Source organism: Daucus carota, chromosome 3, assembly GCF_001625215.2.
Source record: "Daucus carota subsp. sativus chromosome 3, DH1 v3.0, whole genome shotgun sequence".
Taxonomy (NCBI): domain Eukaryota; kingdom Viridiplantae; phylum Streptophyta; class Magnoliopsida; order Apiales; family Apiaceae; genus Daucus; species Daucus carota.
In genome coordinates, this window is record NC_030383.2 from 31238254 (window position 1) to 31263074 (window position 24821).

A 24821-nucleotide genomic window follows, 5' to 3' on the forward strand; every position below is an offset into this window, starting at 1 on the left:
ATCAAATCCAAATCCAAATCCAAATCCAAAATATCAGATTCGGTAAAATCCATTCGGATCGAAACGGTCGGATATCCATTCGGATCGGATTTTTCTGCCATCCCTGCCAATAACCAAACCGATTCGTATAATCTTCATCGAAGCGGAGAAAACGCTTGGACGACTTTGCACGAAACCTCCACACACACCAACCCAAGCATCCCCACGCAACAAAACTTATCACACACACTCTCTCTCCCACAACTCTCTCTCCTGATTTCCCAGGTATGTATTTTTCTCCTACATATTGCTAATTACTCATCAATTTATCCTATTCTCACGTGTGAATTACTTTCTATTATGTTTTTCTAGGGTTTATTTTTAACTCATTGATGATTCTGCCATCTCTTTATTAATTAGGGCTTGTTTACGAATTAGAGAACCCTAAGTTTCGTGATCACAACTGTTCAACTCCAAATAAGGTCCTGTAGGTGATATTTAGTAGCTTTTCCAGGTAATTTCATGTGTTTGATTGTTTTAGATTTTTCGAGCTGGAGTATCAACTAAGCGATGATTTATTTGGTTTGGTTTCATGTTTTTTCAGCAATTAGGCGGGTTTGCTGATGGAATGGGGAGGGATTGTGTTGTCTCTATGTTTTATTCTGACTTTAGTTGAATCGTCTCGGATTCCCGAGGCTTTATGGTCAGTGAGTTTGAGTGGCGAGCATAGTTCCATATACAGCTGGACAATCGGGAGCGCTAGTGTTTTTGTAGCTGTTGCGCTTGTTTTGTCCTTGTATCTTATTTTTGAGCATTTAGCAGCCTACAATCAGCCTGAGGTTTGATCTCGTAATCTTCTACCTGGAGACTGTTGAGTTTTCTGTTGGTTTACTTTTTGTATGTTATATGGGACTCTGATGGAAGGAAGCTTAAATTCTTATTTCAGGAACAGAAATTTATGATCGGACTCATTATGATGGTTCCAGTCTATGCTGTAGAATCGGTATGTCCAAGCCTCATTGCTACGGAATATATATGTTAATTTATTTATTTTAATCCATTTATAGCTTAACATAATTAACAAGTCTGGACATATATTTTGGCTGCCTTTTGTATTAAACTGAGAAATAGTAGTTGATAAAGATTTATAGATAGTTCGTTACATGAGAGTGGCGTGCTTGTGTGAGTGCCATCATTTGTTTTTTTGTTTTTTCTTTTGCTGTATAATGCCATCACGCGTTGTGGTTATTTTGCGTGTGATAATAGCTATTGTGTACATTTTGTACGTGTAAAGTTAAAAAACCTTTCATAGTTTGCAAAGTAATGCTACTTGAGATCATTAATTGGATTCTAGGGAGCAGGTATTCTTCACATAGCTCACACTGCGCATCCGCGGGGCGGGGGGAGAGGCATTGCCTCCGGGATATGCCAGCATTATTATTTTGAACTATATCATACGAATTTGTTTTTGTGTATGCATGTTGCTTCATATGAAATTTAAGATATTGTAATGAGAAACAAAGTTATTCCCAGAACCTGTGAACCAGGGGCTGTGATATATTAACTTATTGACTGAACTTATTTGCATTGTTATTAACTATATATTTTTTCCTACAGTTTCTATCACTATTGGATTCAGATGCTGCATTCAATTGTGAGATTATCAGGGATTGCTATGAAGCTTTTGCATTGTACTGCTTTGAGAGATATCTGATAGCCTGCTTGGGTATGTACATGCAGTGGCCTCTTCTTTCTTTTCTCCACCAAAGTTTATTTTGCTACTCTCAGTTAAAGATTTAGCAACTTTGTATCCTACATATATGGTTAATGAACAGTTGCCTAGTGTCTATATTGAAGCATTGTCTGCAGTTGTACTTTTTTAGGATTTGGTGTAAATCGAATTGTGTGATCTGTTGTCAGGTATTCCAGTTTCAATGCTGATTTGCAAATGTTTTGGTGTTTTCTGTTATATTATATTCAAGCCGTTAATGTAAAGTAACAGGTAGATGCATAAAAGAAAGAGAGAAATTAGTGTTCTGAGAGACTGATTGTAGAAGAAGAAAGCTTGAGAGAAGTTAGTTATATAGAGAGATGAAAGAATTTGGTGTAATGAATTCCATTTAGGGGCCATTTGGAAACCTTCATTTCATTTCAAATGATGGATTTCAATGACAGGATTTGAGTTGTCATTTCAAATTCTCAGATTTATACTAGCATTTGAATGTGTGGATTTCAAATGAAATCCAAATCCAAATTCCCAAACAAGTTATTTGATCAAATCCAGGATTTCAAATGAAATCCTGGTTCCCAAACAGGCCATTATGTAAATCAACATAATGAAATGTTTACATCAGCTTAGCTACTTATACGTCCCTACCCTTACTCGTACATATACAAGATGTCCTAAATGCCCTTGAGTGCCAGTTGTCAGTTTGATAGAAAAATGTTTGTCCATTAGGTCAGGACTCCATTTCTTGACAACGGTGACCAGGGCCCAGGGCCAGTTATTTTTTATAGGCTGACATAGCTTGGCCCCGGTCCTTAGAGATTTACTGGAATATGCCATGGCTTACCCCCTAGTCAAGTAGTCAACACACTATAATTAGTTAATCCTAGCAATCCTAGCACAGGAGTGTGGCTGAAAGCTTGTTTCAACTCACGAAGAGCCTCTGCGGCTTTATCATTCCAGTGAAAGTTATCCTTCTTTATCATTCGGGTGAAAGGTATCCTTCTTTAGGAGATCTGTTAATGGTCTTGCAATCAACCCATAGTTAGCAGCCACCTAATCGTAAGATCTCCCCAAGTGCTTTAATATATTTTAAATTTCGGTAGGGGTCATGCCAACATATCCTCCACCTTTGTTTACCTTTGCTACTGTTAGGATATGTGTTTTGCTAGTTCTCGGTGATAGTCTTTTCTGGAGTTGGTTAATAGTCTAGGTGGATAAATAGCTGTAGTAGATGTACTACAATTCTGGTTATGCATCATAATCTGAATATGACGAGAATGGAATATTTTTCACCAATCTCTCTCTCTCTCTCGTTTGTTAGTTTCTCTCTACAACTAACTTTCTGTGCAAGTTAGGCTATCTTCCAAACTGTTCTCAACCTCTCTGAGTTCATCCGTCTAGATTTCTGTGTTCTATCTAAATTTCTGTGTTTTATCTCTACAATTTTGGTCTAATCTCTCTTGTTTCTCACCGTTTATCTGTGATTCTACCTGTTATCTTCAGTATACATTTTGTTCTCACACTTAAACCTATAGTAAAGTACAAAACATTCAGAAAAACTCATTCACGAACTAAAGGTTCCTGCAAATTGGTATCAGATCTCTTCAAATCGACCAATCACTGCTTTGTGTGTGTTGAAGATTAGTAATCACAACTGTAAGTTCATAAATCTGTTGATTCTAGTTCAGGTATTCTGTTTCTCAACTGTAGTCTCAGATCTGTTATTTTTCTGTTAGAATCAGTTGAGATTAAAGTTGTTTTAGTCAATTTAAGGTCGTTTACAAGTACTTTAGTTGAATTCTGCTGTTGAAATTAGAGTTTAGTGTGATTAGAGCGGATTTATAAATGTTTTGGTGCAATACTACTCTGTTCAAATCGTTGTACTGGTAGATTGTGGTGTGTGTGGAATTGTGTTGACTACAGTGAAATTCTTGTAGTGTTCCTGTGTGTGAATTCGTGGTTGAAATTAGTGAAGTTAAGTGTAAACACTCCAAGTGTTTGATTAGTGTTCTAGAACACTGAGTTAGATCAGTTATTATTTGAAGTTTTTCAATTGTCTACTCTTGTTGTAGCATAATTAGTAACTACTTGTGGTGATATTAAGAAAAGGACAAAAATATTCGATCAGTAACTATTTAACTAGTGTAGAACATCTTAACTGGTGGTGATGGATTTATTGATGTTTGAGAAAGAAGTTAATGCCTTAACTGAAGCTGTATTGAAGGTACAACAAAAATTTCTAAATCACAGAGTGGAGACTAGCATTAAGCTCCAAAAGCTTGAGGAGGTATTCAAGTTAGCTATGTAAACTTAAGTAACAAAATAAGGAAGAAGAATTTGAGAATCCTAAATGCATCTGGGCTGTAAATATGCAGGCCCCATACTAATGTTTTTATATAACTTATATTTTAATGTTTCAATATCACAAGCCCAATAAACAATCTAACTATTATGCCCAATCACTGTATAAATCAGTAAATTTACAATACACATGTTATAAATAATAAAATAATTTTATTAATAAATGTGTATATTACCAATTTAAATTGTTTATTATAACATAAATAACATATATAATTATAGATTTTTTTCAGAAGGATCCATCGTACCCATCGTACCCTTATGTTCCATCGAACCTGTACGTTCTGTTGTACCGTATTCACTAAAATTAATTTTCTGTGTATCCAATTTTGTCACCCGTTTCGAGTTGAACCCGGTCCTAACATTGCTCTTGAGGGTATAGCAAGGAGATGTTAGCAGGCCTATGTAGTAGGAAGATCATACATTATCTGGAACGATTTTTCTACAGTGCTAGAACAGAAATTGATGTATGAAAAGCTCAAGCAAATAAGGAAACCCGTGTTCTCTTATGTTTTTTAATGAATATAGAAAAAGAGGAGCTAGAAAATTATCAAGGGCATCCGAGGTATGATAAAGAAGTAGGGGACAACGCAAGAAGGTGTACAAACAAGCCAAAGCAATTGAAGACAAGAGGATGGACCAGCCAAGTAGCTTTACTGGTAGTTCAGTTAGCAACATAAACGAGGGTTATTCCAAGTCTAGAAAATTAGCTAACATACAAGGCGCAAGTACGGCATCCAATGGAGAGAAAGGTAGTTCAATTAGCAACAAAAATGAGGGTTCTTCCAAGTTTGGGAAATTAGCTAACACCAAGGCAAAAGTCAGGCATCTATAAAAAGAATTGGAAGACAGTGTTAAAAGGAGGCTTTTGCCCTTACTGTAACGATAAAGAAGGATCTTTACATGAGTGTATTTTTTTTTTTTCAGTTTGTGATTACTCATGAAGAGATGTCTACTTTTTAAAATTTAGAGCAAAGCTCGGAGGACAAGTCAAAACTCACTTATGCAATCTAAGAAAATCCAATGGTGGATTCAGCACTTATTTTGACACAAGACTTCCTCAGTTTAAAGGGTACCTCATTTTGACTGGAGACGTCCTAAGTTTAACGGAGCAGGAGTTCTGGACTCGACTCATTGCAGGCTTCTGCCTCATTTTGACTCTAGACCTCTTAAGTTTGAAGGGGCAGGAGTTTTCGACTCACTGCAGGATTATGAGCATTGAGCACCCAAGATCCATCTTAATAAACACTTTTGCCCATCCCAGTTTATTTAAAAGCTCCAAATTGAAGGAATATGAAACTTATTTTTTGTTGCAACTTGTAAGTGAATTTAGCTTCCTATAGTCAATGCAGAAGCTCCACCTCCACCTGCCATCCTCCTTCGCTGACACATCTGGAGAAGCAAACGGGGAATTATTTGGCCTTATTACCTTTGATTTCAACATCTCAAATACAAGTTTCTCAATCTCATTCTTATGATCAAATTAATTTCTTTATGAACCAATTGCGAATGATTGAGACTCCTCTTTTTGCTCTCTTCCATACTCCATGCCTGTATTGGGAGGCAGTTCAAGAGGAGCTTAAAATATATCGTCATATTTTAAGAGCTGTTGCAGTGTTTCTTGTAATCTTGTGTCACCTTAGAAATCTGCCTCAGCTGGATAGTAACTCCTCAGTTCTGGTGGCATACAGTGCATGTAGGAACCCATGCTCCTCCCTGTGACAGCATCTCAAGAAAGCATATGCACTCGTTTGCCTTGAGGAAGGTTCTACACCTTAAGGATAGCCCTTTTAACACCTCAAATTTCCTTGATATTGGTATTGAACCAAGAGTTTCCGGAAATTAAATGTGACAGGGTCTTGCAACCAGTCCACCCCCAATACTTAATCATAACTACTCATAGGCAGAGTTCTCATTGGAGTTCGAAATTTTTGCTCACCCATCCTCAATTTGAATCAGGGCATTCATAGTGACTGATCGAATGGTTTCCATTAGCCACAACTACCTTCATTGGATTGGTCTCTTTTAACTCACATTTCAATCTCTTAACAGCCCTTTAATCTATAAAGCTATGAGTACATCCTCCATCAATTAAGTTAGTAAATTCCCTTTTGCCCTTTAAACCAGTCAGATTAATAGTCCTGTTATTGGTAGCCCCCTCAATTGCATAAACAGTGTCTTCCATTCGCTCAGCGCCTTTATTAGAGCCTGCTTCCTCTAGCTGATATGTAGATGTATGCTAACTCAGAGGTATAGGCCTTGACCCCTTGGTGTCTGTATTTTCCTCCCTTTAACCTGTGGACTGGAAGGAGGAATGTCAGTGCCTTGCTGGACAGATACTCAACTTTCATCAACAACATCACTTCTCTCTTATAAAGGCCTTAGCTCCCCAGACTTTTTCATCATTTAAGCGTCTGTTCCAGTATTGTGGTCTTTGGTCTTTTTTGAATCTGCAATTATCTTGGCCTGCCAGAGTGTAAGTTCCAGGTTGCGAGGGCCTACTAACCTCATAATATCCTTCATCTCTGGTCTGAGACCACGCTCAATGTAAAACTCCTCTGTTATATAAGGTAACTTCCTCTTCAGCTGTTTCAGTAGGCGTTCAAATTGATGATATGCTGATATATGCCCTAAGTGAGGCAGTTTGCTCAAGCTGCTTAAATTTGTAGAAAACTAGCTCCTGTTCCCAAAATCTGGCTCTGAATTTCGCAATGATATCCTTCCAATGTATGTTAGCTCTGCCAGCAGCATAAGTCGTCTGGAACCGACTTTACTGCTGATAGATGCATCTATCCATCCCTGCTATTGCAGCCATCTTGTCTGTTTTAACCTCAATTTTTTTTAAAGTATTCTTCACAGCTTCTATCAAATCACTCACTGAACATCTTTATTAAACTTAGGACTCTCAGCTTAAGATGAGTGAGTTGGCTGCCTGAATATTCGTTCCTCTGGTAAGTGTCTGATTTTTCAGAGAAGTTTCTACACTAAACTATTTCACAAATCTTTCATTCTGATTCTTAGCATTCAAGTGCCTGATAATACATAATTACTGGACAGCTATTTCCATTAGCTGCTCAACCTTTTGCAGCTTCAGGTTAGTTTGTTCCGGGCATACCAAATACTGCTGTTGCAATTCCTGCATCAACTCATTATAAGCATTTCCTCGTTCCATTGCTTTGAACATCGAACATAGTCAATGCTCCAATAACTCCTCAAAACTTGAAACTACTCGATTGAGCTTTGACCAATTCAATCATTAACTTTTTCACAGTGAGAGAATCAATACACCTCTACGTGTTACAGTGAGAGAATCAATACACCTCTATGTGTTAGCAACCACAAATGAGCGACACAACTAGTAGAAATGAACTGAAATAGATGAAAGCTACCAGAACTTCAATTGGCTCCAATTTCACAGATTTGCCAACCAACTGAAAATTGAGTAGCTGAGAACTATAATCAAACACCTGGTGTGCAGTTTCATTAATATCAAGATACGTCTGCGGTTTGACTCGCCTAGACACACACGATGTCCCTGAAGCTTCAACTGGATGGAAAAAGAAGCTCTGGTATTAAATATGTTAGAAATCCCAGTTTCAGTGCAGATTCGTAAATGCTTTTTTGGTGTTCTCTGATATTATTAAGCAGTAAATGTGAAGTAACAGCTAGATGTTAAAAAGGGGGAGAAAAGAGACAGATTATATAGCCTTTAGTGTTTATTAAGAGAGATCGTAGAAGAAAAAAGGTAGAGAGAGAGAGACGAGAGAATTTGGTGGAATTTATCCATTCTATGTAAATCAACAATAATGAAATGTTTACATTAGCTTTAGCTACTTATAGACTCCTACCATTACTAGTACCTGTAGAAAATATTCTAAATGCCCTTGACTTATTTATGATATTATTCTGATTTAGACATGTGTGCGTTCTGTAAGAATATGAATATCAACTATCCATAATGGAAACACTTTTCATTGTAAATCTATTAGAAATACATACCTGTTATGCCTAATTTTGTATTTTAGAACTGGATAGCAGATTTTTTGGGTGAAAGTAATTTTAGAACATAGCTTTCTTGAAACATGCATCAAATGGTTATATTCATATTATTTTAAGAAACAAGCTGTGTGGTATACAGTATATAAAAACATAAGATAAACAATTTCATAAACCATAACAAGGGGCTTGTTTTCTACCCATTTGACCAATGAGTGGTTTCACTAAGTTTGCCTGTGATATGTTGTCAGCTGCTAGGGCTGTAAACGAACCGAGCTGTTCGCGAACAAGCTCGGCTCGACTTGTTTAAAGCTCGACTCGGCTCGACTCAGTTCGTTATCAAGCTCGAGTTCGAACAAAAAAATTTAATCGTTAAGAAACTCGAGTCGAGTTTTACTGGTGTTCGACTCGAGCTCCACTCGTAATCGACTCGAGCTCGACTCGGCTCGTTAAACTCGACTCGACTCGTTAAACAAAATATATATGATTTTTTAATTTTTAATGTGTAAAAAAATATGGATGATGAAATATAATTTTTTTTTTCATTTTTGATATTTTCCTAATATCATTAAAATAACTAGATCTTTACTGCTAAATTGTCAATAATTTTTTTGAGAAAAAAATATAACATCAATTCAGGACCAGACATATATAAAGTACTAGTTATTTTACTAGTTGATTATTAAAATTTCACATCAAATATATTTTTGTTTTGTGATATTTTTGTAAAATCATTAATATAAGAATATCCTAACATCTGTGTGGTTGAATCTTCAAGAAATATTTTAAAAACTTTTTTAATATTAATTATTTTTTCCAAAAAAAAAAATTCAAATTTTCGCGAACGGCTCGACTCGACTCGAACTCGATTTGACTCGAATTGTTCGCTACCAGCTCGAGCTCGACTTGGTTCTTAACGAACTCGAGTTCGAACAACAAAAAATGATCGTTTACCTTATCGATCAAGCTCGACTCGTTTAGCAAAATCTCGAACTCGACTCGCAAAAACTCGACTCGACTCGGTTCGTTTACAACCCTATCCGCTGCTATAATGTTGGCCAGAATTGCCATAAAAAATTGGCATGGTTTAAGCATCCTTATGTTCAAGTCATTACCTGCACCCTGCATCCAGTTAATTGTTGTTACATGCTCCACAACAAATGTCCTGGACCTTTCTTTAATTATTTATTTTGACTCATCGTGTCTTACTTTTTTTGTTGGGACTAGATGGATACAGGTAGGGGTGGCAATTTCGGGTAATTGGTCGGGTTTGTTTACCCAGTCCTGTTTTTGAGTCAACCCGAACCCGAAATGGGTTAAATTTTTTGACCCAAACCCGACCTATAATGTCCAGTTTTGACCTGAAATTTATTAAAAAATAATTATTTTAATTATATATATATATATATATATATTGATAATTTAGGCTTAGACGCCTGACACATTAGTATATGTTCTAATACTTATCGGGATGTCCCGGGACATCAGAGGATAAAGTGATAAACCTACCATCGGGGCTATGCGATCGCGCTCAATTATTTTTATTTTAAATTTATATTTATTTGTAATATTTTAAAAAAAATATAATGGTAACTTAATGAGGTGATATGTAAATTAAACTATTTAGATAATAAATGTATGAAATTATGTAATACAACTTTACATATTATACATAATATATTATATATATATAACTTTAGGTCGGGTTCGGAACCCTATTTTTCGGGAAAAATTCACTCAACCCGAACCTGTCCCGGAACACAAAAACCCCAACCCTAGCTCATACTTTTTCAATTCGGGTTCATCATTCATGTTCGGTTTCGGTTTGTGTCAGATTTTGGCAAAACCTAAGTTGACATAAATGAGAGTGTTTAGCTCCTTCCTGAATAACTAGTAGGGATGGTAAGGGTTCTAAACAACTGCTGATGTTCATTCACAGTGGCTCTCTCCTATGGAAGAGTTAAATAATCGAAAGTTACCACCGTTTTCTCTTAATATTCTTAATTAGGCATAATTTACGGAATAGACAATAGACAGAATGGGGATTAAGATGTGCACTCTGATTCTGGAGATGTTCCTTGTATGACAATTGACAAATGCATGCTCAGCTCTCGTAAGATTGCAATATTTTTTTGGGGTCCCTAGCAAAGAGTGCTCCTGTTGTGTTTATCCTCATAAGTGGGGCCTTTTTGTTTGTGATGGATGATGGGAAAATCGTGTTTGATTCTGTTTATTTATTTTTTAATTGTTATGGTTCCCTATTGATCTCTAACTCTATTTTTCTACAAACTGATTTACTTAAAGGTGGTGAGGATAGTACTATCAAATATATGGAAAGTCAAGGCGTTGTCAGCTCTAGCATGCCTCTTCTTGAAGAATCATATTCTTATGGAATTGTTGAACACCCCTTCCCTCTCAATTGCTTGTTAAAGGACTGGCATCTTGGTGCCGACTTTTATCAAGCTGTGAAAATTGGCATTGTTCAATATGTATGTACCGTTTTTGTTATTATTAATTTATTCATATCTTAGTTTTAGCTCCAAATCACAAATATTGTTCACTGAACATCATCAATCTGTCCAGATGATATTGAAGCTTATATGTGCGCTGGTAGCAATGATTACTCAAGTTTTTGGTGTCTATGGTGAAGGGAAGTTTGAGTGGGGATACGCGTAAGGCTCTCTCTGTCTGAGTGTGTGTCTGTTTGGGAGGGTGTCATGGATATATAATTGCAGCATGTACTGATTGGCAGCAACTGTTTTTGTTCCAGTAATATCATCAGAAAAATCTGCTATAATACATTTTTTCATAATTTTGTGGTTTGATTGCAGATATCCGTACCTGGCAGTTGTTTTAAATTTTAGCCAGACCTGGGCATTGTATTGCCTCGTACAATTTTATTCTGTTATCAAAGATAAATTGGCACCAATTAAGCCTTTGGCCAAGTTTCTCACATTCAAGTCCATAGTATTCCTGACGTGGTGGCAAGGCATAGCTGTGGCATTTCTTTTTTCAATGGGAGCTTTCAGAGGGTCCTTGGCAAAGGAGCTAAAAATGCGTATACAAGATTATATCATCTGCATAGAGGTATGATATCTATCATCTAATGGATTTTGTTCATTGTGAACTATATCAGTAGGCACTTCACTTCCAAACTTACAAAGACTAAACACCTGGTGGGTTAAATCTGCTCGATATCAAATTTTGTTGACCCGGAGATGTAGTTTTTGCTAATGGAGTATGATAGCATACAAACATATGAACTTGTTTTGGGAAAAGACGCACTTTATGGGATGGGTTAAGTGGGTTTAGTAATTAAGCACGATATGGGCATTTTTTAGTAAATTTGGAGTTGATGAATTTTAACAGCAGTTATCATTTGAAAGGAGGAACTAAGTTTCAGTCACTATCTGGGAGGATGAAGCAGTTATCCACTAAACTGTGGGGGTGGGTATAGTCAAGCGACCACTATGTAATATTATCCAGTGGTGTTGAAGGCATAGGTGCGCTGAGGTGCAAAGCCTCCTGGAACCTAGATGCGAGGCATGCGTTTGCAATTTTTAGTATATCAAATGACACTGCTAGGGGTAAAAACGTTTCCAGTATAAAGATTCAAAATAGATAATTAGCATAACTGGAGTTTGTGGCTAAATTCGAAAAATCAAATTGTCAAATAAATCTTTAGTGTATGGGTAACTGTTTATATATGGTGGTATATATACATATGTATGGTATGTGTGATATCTGGAAGGCAAGGAGAAAAGTATATAAATAAATATATACTCACCTATATATGTACCTAGAGATAGGATGATAAAGATATGTACACGTGTGGCCTAGTATACATCTGGGGTATATGTATGCATGTATATATTATAGACAAAGTGAAGACACCAGTTGAAGAAGGTGCAGCCGTAATGGTGAAGATCTTCGATTTAATATTTTTGTTTCAGGAGTTTATTGTTAGGCCTTGTAGTGGATCCAAAAGTATAAGGCGTTTTTTTTATTGTCTTGCACTTTCTGTGTCTCACACTTCAAGACAAAAAGCGTGTGCCTGTTTGAAGTTGATGCGCTTCTTGGGGTCCGCTTTTGTGGAGACTAGGAGCACATAGTCGTGCTTTTGACTTGCGCCTAGTTGTGCTTTTGACGATACTGATTCAGAAGGTGGTTTGTCTTGGCTTAAAAGTGATTTTTGCTTTAAAGTTTAAAATTGCATGTTTGTGTGTTAAGTTAAAACATGTTGGTTAAAGTTTAAATTCACAAGTTTGCAAGAGGTACTTCTTTCAACAACTTATGTCATTTTTGTATTTTATTTGATTACAATTAATATCATCGTTTACATGTAGAACTTATAAATTTTATTATTAGTTTTATATTATATATAAGTCATAAGTTCCTCAACAATAAAATTATCCGAACAGATAATAGCATAAACTGAAACTTTCAAATTTCAATTTTAACTTTTCAAAATTAACTTTCTTAAGTTTAGCCTAACGGGCTCTTAAATCTAACTGTAATTGTATATAGGACTGTACTTTAAAACCTATATTTGTAATTGTATTCAGGCTTTATGTAAACTATGTATCTGATGGGTATAGTTCAATAACTTATTTTCTAAAAAAAATTCTTTTTCTAAATAAAAATTTAAATGTTAAATTTTTATTCATAAAAAGGAAATCTTAATAATAAATTAAAGAACTATACTTTGCAGAAGAATTAAAATGTGTGTCACTTCCCCGTCCCCCAATGTATACAATTCAAGGGGACGGAGTATAACCTTTCATTTAAATATCATGTCTTCATCCTTTCCTTAGTACACAAAAGTAGAAGATACAATATTATTGGGTGGAAATAATAACATTGTAAGCATAAAATTATAATTTCCACCCAAATATCATCTCTCACTTTCTTGCATTAAAAAACCAACATGGTCTCAGAGCTTTAATGATCTTTAAGGGATCTGTCAGTGTGAGCGGATTGCTATGACTTCTGACTAGGGATGGCAATTTTATCCGAGTACTCGTCCCGTTTGGATATTCCCTTGGATCTGGATTCGGATCTTTTTTTAGACATGAAAGAGTTTGGATTTGGATTTGGATTTTAAGTATACAGAACCAAAAATCTGTTCCAAACCTGATCTGAACCCGAAAGAATCCGGTAACATATACATATATATAATACATAGATATCATGAATTATTAAATAAATTAATATCTTACATAGTTTTATAATAATAATACATGACTTATATACATTAAATAATTTAATCTAATGGTTATAACCGGTAAGTTGGATAATTGTTGATAATTAAATTTGATATATTTGTCGCTATTATTGAACTCATAAACATATAGAGTACTTCTTTTTTTGGTTAAACACACGTGCAGGCAAGGAGTAAGTCGCATCCTTGACCTACATTTAGGAAATCCAAAACCTGAAATCACTGCACCAACCCTTTATTAGCTACTGCTTTTGAATATAAAGTTGGCAAGAGTAGATCAACAAAATGATTTGATGAGAAGTGCATCGAAAAATGTGATTGTGGGGAGAAGTGCTCAAAGGTGATGACGGGAAGTACATTGTCAGTTTGAAATCTCAAAATTAATATTATAATTTTAAATCAAGAGGGTGATTTTAAATTGTAACTGAATTATTAAATAAGTTGATTGTTGTTTGATATTGTTTAATTCTGTTTTAATATGGTTTGATCATAAAATGTTTGAAATTGATTAGGATATTTAAATGGCACTAATCATGCATGTTTGAGTGTGAGAAGTCTGTAAATGTTTCATGATAATTAAATTATAAGCTTCCATCCGAATATTATATCTTCATCCTTGTACTAAAAAACCAACACTTCTTTTACCTGCTCAGCTTGTCCTTTTCTTAAAATACTTATAATTGTTTTATAAAACAAGTCATGAATTTAAAGATTATAATTTATAACCTTTTGACTTACTATTTTAAATAGTATCTCTGTTTCTATTGACATCTAAATTGAACATGTTAACAGATGGGAGTTTCTGCTATAGTCCACCTTTATGTTTTTCCAGCGATACCATACAAGCTTGGAGAGAGATGTGTACGTAATGTTGCTGTGATGTCTGATTATGCATCTCTTGGAACAGATCCAGATCCAGAGGAAGTTCGAGACTGTGAAAGATATACTAGAGTGCACTTAGGTCGCCATACTGATGGAGAAAAGCGGTTGAATTTCCGGCAGAGTGTTCGTGATGTTGTAGTTGGCAGTGGTGAAATTGTAATATTCTGAACTGCAAACTTTTTTTGGCTGGTTAACTGTAGTTTTTGTCCTTGTAAACTTTCTCATGGTCTATACCTGGTATTTTCATATGTGCCTTAGATCGTTGATGACATGAAGTACACAGTTTCGCATGTTGTGGAACCAGTTGAGAGAGGATTTTCAAAGATAAACGAAAAATTCCATCAGATATCTGAAAATGTCAAGCGGCTGGAGGAGCGGAAGAAGAAGACCAAGGATGATAGTTATGTAATTCCTTTAAATTCCTGGTCAAAAGAGTTCTCGGATGTGCATGATAATCTGGTAGAAGGCAGTTGCAGTGACAGCAATTTGCCCGATGTTAAGAGGAAGTATACCCATTCTAAAGAATTAGCTTCTCAATTTAAACATAGATAGATCTCATCATCATTATTCAATTATCAGGTAAAATATCTTCTTGAGGCATAATGTTAACTTAATTTTTAGTACTCTGTGAAGTTTATTCTTTGCTGGCTTGAATTTGTATTCTCTAGACTGATGTTTGGTTTTCTTTATGTGCAGTGGTAGATGACTCGGCAACATCCCACTTGTAGGTAAACAATCTTTGATACATGACTACTGACGATATTTGGTGAAGATATTGAAAGACCCATAGATTGCGGTTGGCAAATTATGAAAAAGGTGGTGTGTTGTTTTTGACCTAATACTAGATAGGAAATACTTGGAAGAGCAAAATACATGTGCCCCCGTGTAACATGTATTATTCCTCACAAATACAATCAGCATAATCTTACAACTACAACTGTCTTGTTAACAAAACTACTACTTGATAGTGCGACCTTGTAGGTATGATGTATCATTGTATGTACATATAATTTTCAGGGTACAATTGTCATAGGGTACAAACGTCAATTTTCTAGTGAGTTTTTCTTTTGTGGGATATAAGTTAATAGAACTACAGTATATTCAATGGTGTGATATTTCAGTTTATTCAGAGAAATCGTTTTTGACTTTTGAGCAATAAAACAAGTTGTTTAATGAAATTCAAAATGAATTTAATAAATTAATTTTCTGAATTTTTTTGAAGTTAATTAAATAAGAAAATCCATTCTTAAGCATACCTTTCACCTTTGATGACTCAAATGAATCTCATTCTGTTTTTTTGATTTTCAAAACCAATTTTGTGATTGCCTTTATTTCTTATTCTTCTTTATTGCTTTGGATTTGTTTGCGATATTCAATATTCAACACAGCATAATAGCTGCTTCGAAGTAGGAATCAGTTTCCATCTTTGAGTTGGGCGACTTGAAAGACAAAGTTTTTAGTTGTATATTCCAATAAGTGGTTATTTAATATGTCATTTAATTCATTTATTAATTTTTCACAAATTTATTAGTTAATTGCGATTTAATTAATGTCACGAATCGTGTGTTTAATGTATTTTTCAGCCCATAGGTGTGCCATCTTTTGTAGAAACAGCAGACCTTTGCAGACAACTTGGGAAAAAAAACAAAGCCATGAACACCGACAACAATTTATAATATGAAAACATTTATTTCTTATTACCTATTGTAAAAACCTGTAACATACTAATATGTTATGGGCTGCGGTTGAGTTTCACCAACGATATTTTGCCAAAATATTCGTAACTAACAAAGCTGGACCGATACTTACAAATGGTCAGATGTTTCGGAAATGTGGAGAAGTTTACAAAATTCCAAGGAGATGTTTACAAGGTTTTCAGCGTAAAAAGGTTAATAATATATTGCACAAAACCACCCTCTTGGTGACTTGGAGTCATGATTAAGAATATTGAAGGGTGGGTGAAAAATCTTTTGATTTTGTTAGCTACATGAATTTAAATACTTATTTAAAAAACATAAGCTTAGGAACCCATGATTTTTGGATGGTGAACATAGTTTACAGGCTTCATAATTAGTTGAACATGACCACATAAAGTTAATTATATATATGCAGTTAGAACTTAGAACAGTTCAGTGGATTGGTTCTCCCTTTGTCCTTTATGACATGGAAATCAGAAAGAGCAAATAATATTTTGTGGTATAAAAATGAATGGTGTAGTAGTTGTGTAACATATGGCATGGTTTGAAAGATGAGTTTGTGTCACTGAATGTTTGTCAACTCTACTTAACTCTACTCGGCAATGCAACACATCAGATAACAGCTAACAAGAAGTTGATAGTAGATTATGATTATAATTGGTGCCGGCTGGGCAGGGCATGATAAACAAGGATATATAGACATAGAATATGTCATTATCTGCAGAAACAATAATGGGGGGTATGCATGATTTCATTTTGGGGATTTTCATGGGAGGATTTATGTTTATGGGCTTGTTGGGAGTGAAAGTGGCAAGAGCTGATCATGCACTTCCTGGCTGCCAACAGACCTGTGGCAATCTCAGCATTCCATATCCATTCGGGACCCGAGAAGGGTGTTACTTGGATGAATTGTATTTCATCAATTGCAACAACTCCAGGCCTTACCTCAGGCACGGTGTCTCGGGTGTGCTGGACATATCATATGATGGCCAGTTGCGAATCACTTCTCAGGTGGCCTATGATTGCTATGACAGGGAAGGAAACCAGACTCTGCATTATCAGCACGAGCTGGCATTGCTGAGATTTTCAATCTCTAGTAAGCGGAACAAGTTTACAGCTATCGGGTGTGACACAAATGCAATGATTCAGGGGTCGTTTGGACAGAAGTACATGACTGGATGCATGTCTCTTTGTGAAAGCCTGAGGGATGTGAAAAATGGGTCGTGTAGTGGCATAGGGTGCTGCCAGACATCCATTCCAGAAGGTGTCCGGGACTTTTTCATACAAATTGATAGTTTTTACAGCCATTATGGGATTTATGACTTTAGCAGGTGCAGTTATGCTTTTGTAGTCGAAGAAGAAGGCTATAATTTCTCCTCCACTGATCTTTATAAATTGCGGAAAGAAAGCCAGTTTCCTCTGGTACTTGATTGGGCTGTTGGAAATTCGTCGTGTTTGGAGGCCAAAACCAATGCCTCATCATATTTATGTCAGAAGAATAGTGTTTGCTATGACTCTGAGAATGGTCCAGGCTATCTTTGCAAATGCTTGGAAGGTTACTCTGGGAATCCATATCTTGAACATGGGTGTGAAGGTAATGAATTTTGTCATAAGGTTATCATCATTACGATTATTTTCATTAATTTACTTCAAATTTATGCAGTGGTTGAGTTCTATGTTTACTGACTGACTGATCCTTGTGAAATATCAGATGTAAACGAATGTCTTGATCCTTCCCTTAATGTATGTACTGATATATGCATCAATGGCATCGGGAACTATACTTGTTCTTGCCCCAAGGGATACAACGGAGATGGAAGAAGAAATGGAACGAGTTGCATTCTGGACAAACGCGATCAGTCAGTCACCCCGGTTCTGACTGCAGGTAGCCAGATTGAGTGTTGACATGGTGTTGTGAGTCTAAAATATGTGTGATGAGATTTTGTGTTTTGTTTGTAGGAATTGGAGCTGGATTAGTAGGGATGTTTGTGTTTCTTTTAATTTCATACTGGGGGGTCCGACAGAGGCAGAGTATAAAGGTTAAAGAAAACTTTTTCAAGCAAAATGGTGGGATTATGCTGCAGCAACTACTATACAAAAGTGAAAGTATTGTGGAAAGAGCCAAAATATATACAGAGGAAGAGCTGAAGAAGGCTACAAATAACTTCAATGAGAGCAACATCATCGGTCAAGGAGGTTATGGTACAGTTTATAAGGGAGTGCTGGCTGATACGCTTGTTGCTATCAAGAAGTCCAAGGTAGTTGATCGGAGTCAGATCGATCAGTTTGTGAATGAAGTCATCATACTTTCGCAGATAAAACATCCGAATGTGGTGAAGCTCTTAGGTTGCTGCTTGGAAACTCCGGTCCCTCTACTAGTATACCAGTTTGTCACCAATGACACACTCTTTCATCATATACATGATGAGGGTTGTGCCTCGTCGATCCCATGGGATATGCGCCTCAGAATAGCTACAGAGACAGCTGCAGCCCTCGCGCATATGCACTCAGCTCCCATGCATATCATACACAGGGATGTCAAGTCAGCTAACATACTTCTAGACGACGAATACACTGCAAAAGTATCTGATTTCGGGGTTTCCAGGTTGTTTTCTCTTGAAGAAACTCATTTGGCCACATTGGTGCAAGGGACTTTCGGGTATATAGACCCTGAGTACTTTCACTCAGGGCTTTTAACACAAAAGAGCGATGTTTACAGCTTCGGCGTAGTGCTCGTAGAGCTTTTAACAGGAGCACATGTGGTCTCATTCGACAGAGAAGAAAAGGACAGGAATCTAGGCATGTATTTCTTGTCTGCAATGGAAGATGACCGACTGCATAAGATTCTTGAAGCGCGAGTGAGAAAAGAAGGGCATGCAGAGCAGCTAAGAGGAGTGGCGGAGTTGGCTAGAAAGTGCCTGAGAATCAAAGGAGACAAAAGGCCTACGATGAAGGAAGTTAAGGAAGAGCTTGCCAAATTGAGGGAGTTTGAGATTGAAAACCACTCTTGGGTGGAGATTGGGCCAAATGCAGAAGACAGAGAGCCATTACTTGAGGATGTTATGGGGTTTCATCAAAGTAATGCAGTGTCTGATCTTGATAGTATGAAGAACCAGGAAATGCAGATAAATAGTGGTGGAAGATAATTTATTTGGATTGCCTAATGTCAATTTGCAGTACATAGATGGAGAGAATATTGATATAATTTTTTGTAATATTCCTCATTAGTAACAGATATAATTTTGTGAGATCTATGTAGCTGTGTTGTATTAACTTCTTTTTTAGATGACCAAATCTTGATTCTAAACCTAATAATGATAGTAGAGTGCTGCAAGACTGCAAGTTACTCCCTCCATCCTATTTAATAGTCCACTTTGCAAAAATTACACATATTAAGAAATATTACTTACTCCTCCGTCTCAAAATAATTGTCACTTTGATTCTTTACACGTGAGTTGAGATGTAGAAAAAACATACTTTCATATATTATTTTTCAATTTTTCTTTTTCTGAGTAAGAATATATATGTTAAATTTTTATTCAGAAAAAAGAAATTTGAAAAATAATGTGTAGAAGTATGATTTTTTTGCACCTCAAATTTTATTTTGGGACAGAGGGAGTATGATATGTTGTTATCATAATCATAAGTTGGTTATAAAAAATACTACTAAGTTCTCATTCATTTTGTTAAAAGTCAACATAATTTGCATTGTAAATCATGAAAATTGTGTGGGCTAATAAATGTTGTCATTAAAACTTGTATAAATGTACCAACTTGCTAAGAGCTACTCCCTCCGTTCCATTTTAACTGCTTTTGACTTTTTTACACGTATTTTAAGATGTTAAAAAAATCACATCTAAATATAATTATTCTTTATAAAATTTATATCAAATAAAAGTTTAGAATATAAACTTTTATTTGATATAAGAATTGAATTTTTTTATTAAGCGTAGACATTGTCTTTTTACACCTCAATATACGTGTTAAAAAGTCAAACATCAGTTAAAATGGGACAGAGGGAGTATATTTTTTATATTACGCTTAGGAGTTGCATTAAAGACGATCTGAAAACAAGGAACCATCACTACTCCATTATACTTATTCAATATAATTAAATTTAAAATGTTATAAGGAACGAATCAACTCATTCTAATAGATTAAATTTAAAATGTTATAAGGAATGAATCAACTCATTCTAATAAATTATGAACATAATGGGAAATATGTATAGAAACTATTTCTGTTGCATCTGTGAATGTAAGTGTGGAGGAAACAAAAAGATACCTATTTCAGACATGTTCAACTTGACAATATGTATTGTTCCTATGCAATTGCTGACGATATTGTCTCTACCTCTGTGGGACGCCAAAACGACTTCTGTACACACAGCAAGCTTTGATTGTCTTTTGAGTAAGTAAACTGGATCTTCCATTGAAGAGACTTGGCCATGTTCTCTATCTCGTTTATTGTCTCTACATTGTCCCGTACAATTAGTATTCCTTTAGGCCTTAAGATTCTATCTACTTCTGCAATTATACCCACTAACTTGCACCTGTGTAATAATGAAATTATTGAAAACTCATTTGATTAGTTGAAAAGCAAAGGGTGATGACTTATTAATTGTTAAGTGAACGCATTTATTGTGTCAGAGTGGCCTGAAATAACACACAGAATAAAAGCACGAGTAGATAACATACCTCTTCTTGAGATCGGAAAAAAGATGATCTGCATGAACAAGATCATATGTTCTAGGGTATGTGCTGAATGATTCACACCAATCATGATACATACCAAATAGGCCCCGTTCATATATTATTGGAAGAGTGTCTGAAGAAGTTATTGGTACAACGTTCATTACCCACACTTTTACGTCTTTTAGGGCCGCAGCAAATCTACAATTGTACAATAAATATTGACATTGATTAAAATTCAGAACAAAATTGTAGATGGGGGAAAAACATTTCTACCATAACCTATCTATATGCTTACCCTCCATACACAGCCTTCATATCCATGACATTCCTCACCAGAGACCAGTCAATCCCCAAACCAGTCAAATATGATGCAGAGACGACACGTTTCCAGTGCTCATAGTCAGCAGCGAAGTCCTCTGGGGCCGCTTTTCCATATACTCCAATTGCAGAACTACTTAACCAGGACGGTGCACTCTCCAACCTTTGTGGCCATTGCTGAGGCCACTGGTTACCACGTTCTGCCACATTTTCCGGCACTTTGTGCATGCATGCTTGAAGTTCCACATTCCTTACGATGAGAACATTAATCAACAAAGACCATTAGACTTAAGAAGCCTAGTGGCATATATTTGCTACAGGTAGATTACACAGGACAGGGAAAAGAAAATATAAGTAAACTATAATTACAACTAGCATACTCCTAGATGAACCAATGCAGAAACACATAAGGTTTTTTAATATATGAAGGTGTTGTTTACTGAACAGAGCACATGTAGCGCAACTTCTATCCGAACTTTAGAAATGGTAATTAACACTGTTAGAATATGCCATGCCAGTATAGACTAACATAAAACAAGAGGTTACAGGATAACATACCAGACTGCATCTGGCTCATCAGATTCATTGCAGAGTGGTGGTTCATTTAGTGATCTTTGCTCATAGCAGGCATTGGTAACTGGTTTTCTGTATATTGCTGCTGCTACACCATTTAACTTATCACGGCTAATTTTGACCAGGTCCCAGCACATGGACTTTGTGAGCTCAGACATAGCTGCCACACATTTGAGAGAGAATGAGAAAAATACATCCATATAATAACTCACACTCATGACCATTGACCACACATGCTTAGAGTGACACATTCGGGAATAATTATGCAGCTCTTCTTGAAATAAACAGATGAACTAGTTAATGGAAACTATACCTTTCCATATGCCAGCATTTTCGGTATCCTTTCTGTAAACTGGAGTAGCAGACCACACAAAGTAGCCACCAGGCCGCAAAACACGGTTAAGCTCCAAAAGAAGTTTCCCACCTGCAACGATGAACGAACCATACTGTGCATGTAAGATAATGAATGAGTCCAACCCAAGCGACACTTTAATCTAAGTCAGGTAGAGGCATTACCGTCAATGTGCCAAGGGACTCTACAACGTGCACAATGGACAATATCAAAGACTTTACTCGGGAAGGGCAGTCTCTTGGTACCCATTACAGCTGATATAGCAGGGATCCCTCTTTCAAGTGCGAACTGCACTTGAGCTTCATGCTCATCCTTGGGAGCAAATGACATGGTAAGGACATCTCTGTCAAAAAGATAACCTCCCAAGCTGGCCACTCCACAACCAACATCCAATATAACACGACTCCTTTTACCCCAACCAATATCAGGAAGGGCCTGCATTACATGTATTTAAATGTAAGCAACTGTAAAATAATCAACTTTTTGAAGAAGTGCTTTAGATTGAGTACTACTACTGTATCCACAGGTCTCACATATTTAGGTCTCAATAACCCACACACAACAAAAGAAACTCGAAAACAAAGAGAAAATATTATCAGGTAGGCATGACTTAATATAATAAAAATTACTTGCTGAATGAAGTCAATGTAATGAAGAGCGCCATGTATAAATTGAGTCCCTCCACCAGGGAAAGTGAGGTGATCACCATCAACTTTCACCCAATTTTGATGCCCTTTAACCTCTGCGAGCTTGGTGTGGGGTACATTATAGTACCAAATCTGCATATCAGCAGTGATTATTAATAATGTGAACATAATAAAGGTCTAATGAGCCATAATAAATGATGATATACCTGCTCTCTGCTTTTTGGCCACTTGATTGACTGTTTGTAGCCTTCAGGAAGAGGCACGAGGCAGGTCGGGGCTTCATCCGGGCAATGTCTTTCACGATGTTGATAGTGGTCCCTCTGTGGAAGTTTCCTAATAGCCCGCAAATTGTCAAGACATGGAATATAATCTGGACCGGCAGTAACATTACAAACTTTCCATCTGTAGTCACTAGCATCCTTCAGTGATTTATGCTTTTCTAATTTCTTTTCACTTTCTGACTCGGCAACTTGAGTAGACCAAGCCCCACTCTCTGTGGTAGTTTCCTTTAGAATCTCAGACTGATCCCCAGTGGAAATCTCCACGCGTGCCTTTTCGTCTGCCATCTTTTTTGGTTTCTCCACACTTTCCTCAGTCTGTGACCTCTGAATACCCTCATTTGGGTTTGATTCATTCTTACTGTTTTCGTTTTCAGGTTCAGTTTGAGCATTGTCATTTGTTTCGGTACTAATATTTGATTCTTTGCCTTCTGAATTTGCTTCTTCGTTATCTGAAGTTCCATCATCTACTTTTGAATCCCCTTCACCTGTAGGGATTCCTCCAGAACTCTCCCCAACAGCCTTTTCCTCCTGGGTTTCCACCACATTATTGTCAGACTCCTTCTCAGACCAATTCTCAGACTCTCTGACATCAGAATTACTTGCATCCTCCGATTTTATAGGTTTGCTCACTACTTTTGTTGCAACTTCTTCTTGGCCCCCGGAGCTATTTTCAGATTGGCTGGAAAATTTGTCTTCGGCCTCTACTCTGATGTCTTCTTTGGAATCCTGAGAAGAAAAGCCTGCTCTGGAATCTTGGGAAGACAAGTCTGTCTTGGAATATCGAGAAGATAGATCTGTAAGTTGAACAGGATCAACAGATGATGGCATCAACATCCAAACCCCAACCAAACAAAAACCAACAAACACCACAATAACGGTTGGTGAACAATAATTTGTAGACTTCCTCCCATCAACTCGGGAGTATTTTCCCATAGCCATGTTCAATACGAAAGAATTCCTGTTCTATATATTATACACCTGTGGATGACAAATGGAAAAAGAACAACACAATTAAAGAAATAAGTTAAAAAAAACCTAACAATTAACTAAGTTAGAATAGTTGAACTTCATGAGAATGCACCCGAAGATAAACAAAGGACCACACAGTAAGCCAGCTCAGTGTTAATACACTTTCGGCAATTTCACGTTATAGGTACTTGGGTGTAGTAAGTTTCAGTAGACAAGGAATCAATATAACTATAAGTTCTTTCTAAAATGTGACGTAGAATGTGCCATGATCTAATTCAACTTGTCTGTACGCATCGAAACCTGACAGCCATACTTGTACAGAAGAAGCTTGTTATAGAACCTCTTAACCAGTTTCGGCATTGTAACATAAGGCTTTCTACGACAAAATAATCCATTAAAATCTCAGTTGAATACACCCCGTAAATGGCAATTCAAATAGCAGTAAAATCATATAACGAAAATGTTGGGATTTCTTTTCATCCAACTCACATAGAAAAGAGACCTAAACAAAACAAAATCAAGTACATCTGATGAACTAACTCACAAGATAGAAACAAATCAACCAAGAAAACAAATAAATTAAAGAAAGATTTAGTTTTAGTTGAGAATGAAGAAAAGATGGAACCTGGGTCTTCTGGATTTGACTAGAGAACTAGTAGCTCCAAAACCTCATCATCTTTCGCTTCAGATCTTATGGACAAAGATTCGGGAAGATTAGCGGAAACAGGGTTGAATCACATCACACAAATATACCCTTGCCGTTTATTTCTTTACAAATTTTATACTACTCCCTTCTTTATCCTCATTTTGAACCAGGTCTAATTTTGCATTCATATAAAAAGAAATATAAAAATTAGATTAATGATTAGAATAAAATAAATTTTATATTATAAATATCTCGATGTAATACCAATATTAATATATAAAATTGAAAAGTTAGACTATATAATTCATGAGTGAAATATTGAAAATAAATTTTTACATGTAATTAACGATTTAAAGCACAACAAATCGTAATGAAAGTTGTGTTTTTCTTTTTTGAAAAATAATCATGTTCTCGCTAACATTGTCACTTTCCTCCAATTTTTTGGATTGGTTGTACACAAAAACATCATCATCCAT

General features: G+C 36.1%; 3 protein-coding genes across 4 annotated transcripts; 2 read left to right on the forward strand and 1 right to left on the reverse strand.

Annotated features, from left to right (window-relative positions):
* The first annotated feature begins 120 nt into the window (after positions 1–120).
* On the forward strand, positions 121–15283 carry LOC108215282 (protein LAZ1 homolog 1). 2 transcript variants are annotated; one of them, XM_017387708.2, is made up of 11 exons: positions 121–264; positions 400–493; positions 584–818; positions 926–982; positions 1597–1705; positions 10370–10554; positions 10649–10737; positions 10897–11152; positions 14079–14324; positions 14427–14747; positions 14865–15283. In XM_017387708.2, the coding sequence occupies exons 3-10, from the start codon at positions 603–605 to the stop codon at positions 14718–14720; spliced, it is 1452 nt and encodes a 483-aa protein (XP_017243197.1). In that variant the 5' UTR covers positions 121–264; positions 400–493; positions 584–602; the 3' UTR covers positions 14721–14747; positions 14865–15283. The 2 variants fall into 2 exon arrangements, with proteins under 2 accessions (XP_017243197.1, XP_017243199.1); XM_017387710.2 differs by having other exon boundaries at positions 125–264; positions 584–828.
* A 1198-nt stretch (positions 15284–16481) lies between these two features.
* Positions 16482–19119, forward strand: LOC108212359 (wall-associated receptor kinase 2). The gene is made up of 3 exons (XM_017384083.2): positions 16482–17459; positions 17577–17750; positions 17825–19119. The coding sequence occupies exons 1-3, from the start codon at positions 16574–16576 to the stop codon at positions 19009–19011; spliced, it is 2247 nt and encodes a 748-aa protein (XP_017239572.2). The 5' UTR covers positions 16482–16573; the 3' UTR covers positions 19012–19119.
* Positions 19120–20018: 899 nt separating this feature from the next.
* On the reverse strand, positions 20019–24502 carry LOC108214997 (probable methyltransferase PMT24). Its single transcript, XM_017387291.2, has 9 exons — positions 24325–24502; positions 22656–23708; positions 22432–22581; positions 21967–22237; positions 21764–21874; positions 21436–21610; positions 20855–21127; positions 20563–20757; positions 20019–20417 (listed from the first exon to the last, which is right to left on the reverse strand). Exons 2-9 carry the CDS (start codon positions 23667–23669, stop codon positions 20189–20191), a joined length of 2418 nt encoding a protein of 805 aa, XP_017242780.1. The 5' UTR covers positions 23670–23708; positions 24325–24502; the 3' UTR covers positions 20019–20188.
* Positions 24503–24821: the final 319 nt, after the last annotated feature.

Excerpts from the sequence above, each read along its gene's own strand:
- LOC108214997 (XM_017387291.2), bottom strand. The coding sequence starts at position 23,669 with ATGGCTATGGGAAAATACTCCCGAGTTGATGGGAGGAAGTCTACAAAT. Across the intron at positions 21,875-21,966 it reads AGTCCCTTGGCACATTGACG|GTGGGAAACTTCTTTTGGAG; the intron begins GTAATGCCTCTA and ends TCATCGTTGCAG. Across the intron at positions 21,611-21,763 it reads AAATGCTGGCATATGGAAAG|CTATGTCTGAGCTCACAAAG; the intron begins GTATAGTTTCCA and ends AATGTGTGGCAG.
- LOC108212359 (XM_017384083.2), top strand. The coding sequence starts at position 16,574 with ATGTCATTATCTGCAGAAACAATAATGGGGGGTATGCATGATTTCATT. Across the intron at positions 17,460-17,576 it reads TCTTGAACATGGGTGTGAAG|ATGTAAACGAATGTCTTGAT; the intron begins GTAATGAATTTT and ends GTGAAATATCAG. Across the intron at positions 17,751-17,824 it reads CACCCCGGTTCTGACTGCAG|GAATTGGAGCTGGATTAGTA; the intron begins GTAGCCAGATTG and ends TTTTGTTTGTAG.
- LOC108215282 (XM_017387708.2), top strand. The coding sequence starts at position 603 with ATGGAATGGGGAGGGATTGTGTTGTCTCTATGTTTTATTCTGACTTTA. Across the intron at positions 10,555-10,648 it reads AAATTGGCATTGTTCAATAT|ATGATATTGAAGCTTATATG; the intron begins GTATGTACCGTT and ends CAATCTGTCCAG. Across the intron at positions 14,325-14,426 it reads TAGTTGGCAGTGGTGAAATT|ATCGTTGATGACATGAAGTA; the intron begins GTAATATTCTGA and ends TATGTGCCTTAG.